The 5,000-nt window shown below is 31.7% G+C and overlaps 1 protein-coding gene across 1 annotated transcript in view; it reads right to left on the bottom strand.

The window, feature by feature from the left end:
* LOC145276209 (chorion peroxidase-like) overlaps positions 1 to 3,413 on the bottom strand; it is a gene marked incomplete at its 5' end in the record, with an annotated part of 9,401 nt that extends 5,988 nt beyond the window's left edge. The window contains one exon of the mRNA XM_080127674.1: positions 2,942 to 3,413. Coding sequence (XP_079983800.1) covers positions 2,942 to 3,413 — 472 coding nt within the window. The remainder of the gene's footprint in view (positions 1 to 2,941) is intronic.
* Between the last annotated feature and the right edge of the window lie 1,587 nt (positions 3,414 to 5,000).

Genomic DNA, 5,000 nt, shown 5'->3' with positions numbered 1-5,000 from the left:
TCAAATGACAGTATTAAAGAATTGTTTACTTTGAAAATTTACAGAACATGACATCAACCATACGACCATGGTTCGGCACATTAACTAAATATTTAATTACAAATTATTAATACTGACATTTGTTTTGATTACCGTGTTTCATACGCAATGACGTTTCTTTTAAATTAATTATAACACACACATATATATATATATATATATATATATATATATATATATATATATATATATATATATATATATATATATATATATGACTAGCAAGGCCACCCGGCGTTGCTGGGGATCGTATAAGACAACGCGAAAAATTTTGAACATGCCTGTTATTTTCGGATAGAGGAATTTTTTATGTCTATATATCATTTGCATCTTGAGCAAAGGAATATTTTACCTATCCCAGGATGAGTATTACACTACATATGTATGGAATAACTGTACCTTCATTGGACAGGAAATTTACAGCACGTATGTGTAAAAAAAATCCTTCCTTAGGGCGGGTTATGTACAACACATATTTAAAATTATTTAAATAAGTTTATGTTGTGCTAAATTTTCGGTATGTCACAGGTAAGAGCTTGTTTTTTTTTTACATCAGAGTGTTATAGTGAAGAAGCACCGGATTTTCTTTATATAAATTTTATACTACTCGAATATATTACATGATTTTGATAACTTATGTACATCACAGATGAGAATTTCTTTGTTTTTCATTTGGGTACTTCACTGTATAAGTACCTTATTTCCTGGGTAAGATACTGTAGAAGTACCATTTTTCCTAATTTAAAAATGAAAGAACTCGATACTTTTAAGTAATTTTCTGTTGTGCTAAATTTTCTGTGCGTCCAGAGTAAGAATTTGTTTGTTATTTCATCTATTGCTATAGTGAAGAAGCACCTTATTGCTCATTTAAAAGTCATGCTATTCGATTATATAACTTGATTTTCGGTTTTAATGACTTTTATGCACGTCACAGGTAGGATGTGATTTGTTTTTCATACGAGTACTATGCTACACAATTACCTTATTTCTTGGGTAGGATAATGTATAAGTACCTTATTTTAATATATAGATAAAACTACTCGATGATTTTACATAATTTTCTGTTATGTGAACTTTTTCGTATGTAAGGGTTGTTTTGTTTGTTTTTATATTAGAGTGCTATATTAAAGAAGCACCTTATTTCTTATATAAATGTCATACTTCTCGAATATATTACATGATTTTCGATTTGGATTACTTTTATGTACGCCACGGGTAAGATTTCCTTTGTTTTTCATATGGGTACTATACTGTACAAGTACATTATTTCTTATGTAGGATACTGTACAAGTACCTCTTTACTAATGTAAAAATGAAAAAAACTCGCTACGTTCATGTAATTTTCTGTTGTGTTACATTTTCTGTACGTCAGGGGTAAGAATTTGATTGTTTTGTTATCTGTGTGCTATAGTGAAGAAGCACCTTATTTCTCATATGTAAGTCATACTACTCGAATATTACACGTGATTTTCGGTTTTAATAACTTTCATGTATGTCACAAATAAGATTTTCTTTGTTTTTCATGAGTACTATACTATACAAGTACCTTATTACTTTGATAGAATTTCTTGTACACATAAATACATTAAAACCTGATCATTGTATGCGCTTTTTGGAATATGACTATACAAATATACGAACATATATAATACATTAAATTTATAATGATCAGTTAATTAGTATAGGAGTGAATCCAATACATAAAAATATATAAGTATATACTATACTATTCATTCATAATGATCGGTTAATTAGTTTAGGAGTGAATCAAATAGATAGAAATATATAAACATATACACATAATTAAAATTCATAATGATCAGTTAATTAGTTTAGGAGTGAATCCAATACATAGAAATATATAAGCATATACACATAATTAAAATTCATAATGATCAGTTAATTAGTTTAGGAGTGGATCCAATACATACAAATATATAATCATATAAACATATTTAAAATTCATAATGATCTGTCAGTTAGTTTACGGGTGAATCCAAGACATAGAAATATATAAACATATACACATAATTAATATTCTTAATGATCGGTTAATTAGTTTATGAGTAGATCCAATACAAATGCAATTACTTGATCTATTTACGTGATTTTTGGAATGTAACAAATAAGTTTATATATCATATATATTTTGAATATGACATTTTTGTTACGTAAATCAAAAACATTCTTCTGTATTTTTTTTATAAAAGCGTCCTTGTGTATTCATTAAATAACATTTAAAAATCAAGAATATCGGAATGCTAAAAAAAAGAAAAGAAAAGAAATCATAGAGATCGAAACCGCAACACTTGTGCAAGTAATCGGTCATGATAGCCATTGCACCAGTGGGACAAATGCGCCATAAGGCGTTGTGAAATATTTAAATAAATAGATTTCTCTTTTACTAAATGTACACATCCGCACAACGACGCTATGACGCTATGCTCGTCAAGGTGTCATTTCTTTCAAGTGTGAACCCCTTTTTTTTAACTCCTTTGCCATTGTTTTAGCCGATTATATACGTCTAATAAAATTCTGCACCAAAAATGCAATCTTTTGAGCTATTGCACGTCGTCCAATGATCATCCGTCTAGGAGGAGATACAATTTGAAAAACGGAGACAGACACACACAGAGACATAGTGAGTTTTATATATTAGATTAGCATACTTTAATAATATTATATATACATAGTGTATTTATTTAAAGAAACATTATTGACTACATATGTGTATATATTCTTCTGCTGCAATGAAACAGTGTCTTCAGGCCAGAATGAAAAAAAATCTGTTCTAGAGACACACTTTTCACAGACGAACAGATAGAGCTTCTCGTTGGTATATATCAACACCTCTGAACTAAACAAACATTTTAAATGTTATTTTTTTAATAAAAATAGTAACCTGTCTGATTCCTGCGCACAGTCGTTCACCATTCCAACAGTGAAACCGCTGGTTGCATCCCCAGGTCGGTAAAAAGGGTCAGTCAGACCGAAAGACGGACTTAAAAGGATCCTGTTTCCCATCCCATTAGAGAAACTTCGGCGGATCGTAGAATGGCTGAACCGGAAAGCCCCACCAGCGTGCCCGTTTGAAACACTTGCGTCCCTGTTTGGTTCGTAGAGCGTGTAACCTTCTGTTAGGGGTTCCAGGCGGAATTGTTTAGTGTTGGATGGGCCGATAGTGACGGGCAGGTACTCGTTGTAGGTGACGTGCTGCAACTCAGCTATGAGGATGCGGCGGGCCATTTGGAAGAGGGTTTCGTCGTCTAGTGAGGGGTCAGCTTCGGCTAGGAGACCAGCGATTCGGTTGTGTTCTCGCAGGAAGAGTGTATGCAACGACAGAAGCATGTAGTTCTGATTGAGTCGTACGTCACCTAAGCAGATTAAAAAACAGAAGTAAAATTTAATATATGAGATAGTAAATCTGTTTATACGGGGCTAAGCTGATGTTAACCTCATGGGAGAAGTAAAAAAAATGGTCACTCTGTAAACTGAGGAATAAATAAGTTTTGTTTTGCAAAATACTAGTAGTAGTAGTAGTAGTAGTAGTAGTAGTAGTAGTAATTACTACAACTATTACTACTAGCAGTACTACTAATACTAATACGAATACTAATGCTAATAATAATAATAATAATAATAATAATAATAATAATAATTGGACATGGGGAGGCTTATTGCCATTCAAATTCCAATGAGGACCAATGGACGAGACTAAGTAAAAACCGATGGTAAACGGTTGGTTGCGATAACGCAAATTTATTTGCAAATGATATCAAAAGAGGTAGAAGGTTCTAGAAATCTAGATGTGAATTGTTGTCACTAAGACTCCAGAGACAACTCCAAGTTTTTTCTCAATTAAATTCTTTGGTGAGAACTCCTAGTGAATGAATAATAATAATTTTCCTGTGTAATCATAATTCATTCGACAATCAGCTATTTGTTCGTCAGCTTATCGAGGTCAATTTATTTTTTTACTTCTAAAAAACATTCAAGACTAGGGTTAGTTCAGCCTAGTGGACCGAATGCTCATTCAATATTTAATAAGAGTCCAGAATAGTTAACACACGATAACTCGTTAAAAACATATAAGTTATAGTAGTTTGCTTAAAGTATTACTGGAAATAAGTATGGGAGTGTTTATGAAGGCTGGTAGCAATACAGAAAATCGGAGTGGCCAAAAGAAAAATTGAAGAAAAATAAACAATCTAAGACAGTCTCTGTGTTACGAACCTTCGTAAAATCTATTTATTTTTCAAGAGATCGTTCACATATGAAATCAGTAAATATGGAACTTACTAAATTAAATACAAATGAAAAATATCCAGAAAGCCTCATTTTTTTTTCATGGAAGGCAGCCATCTTGAATACTTCATCCACTTGACAATTCCATTTAGTATTCCATTTTGATAAGATGAGACTTTCTCCCCAAATTATTAACAAATATTGCACCAACCAGAATATTATTAATTCATATTTGGCGGTAAGTTGCATATTTACTGATTTGATATGTAAAGAATATTAAAAAAAAGCAACAAAAAAAAAACAAGATCTGTAACGATTCGTAAAACAAATACTTCAAATATTCATGTTTTTGCACATACTTTCACCATTTCTATTTATATTTATTGATATCAGACTTTATAAATGCCCGCATACTTATTTGCCAGCAATAATTCAAGCAAACTACCTTTATTTTTTAAATGTTAGTCTTCTATGTCAGGTTTAGAGCTAAAGTTAGTGCTAGGAGATTATTCAAGGAGAGAATATTCATACTGAGGTAAACCGTATGCTTCAGTTCAGAAGAGGACAACCCCACCAATGTTCTTAGCAGTGTTGCGATAGATAGCTGTGTCATCTGCTTAGATATCAACAAATGATCTTATAATATGATTCGGAAGATTATTAATGAAGAGTTTAGGAGATTCGGAGTTCCTATCTCGTAGCGATTACCACCTGAC

Source organism: Euprymna scolopes, unplaced genomic scaffold (assembly GCF_053919585.1).
Source record: "Euprymna scolopes isolate OS-2025 unplaced genomic scaffold, ASM5391958v1 sca763, whole genome shotgun sequence".
In the NCBI taxonomy this organism is placed as follows: Eukaryota; Metazoa; Mollusca; class Cephalopoda; order Sepiida; family Sepiolidae; genus Euprymna; species Euprymna scolopes.
Note: the sequence above shows the minus strand (reverse complement) of the source record. Positions and strands in the feature narration are given on the sequence as shown.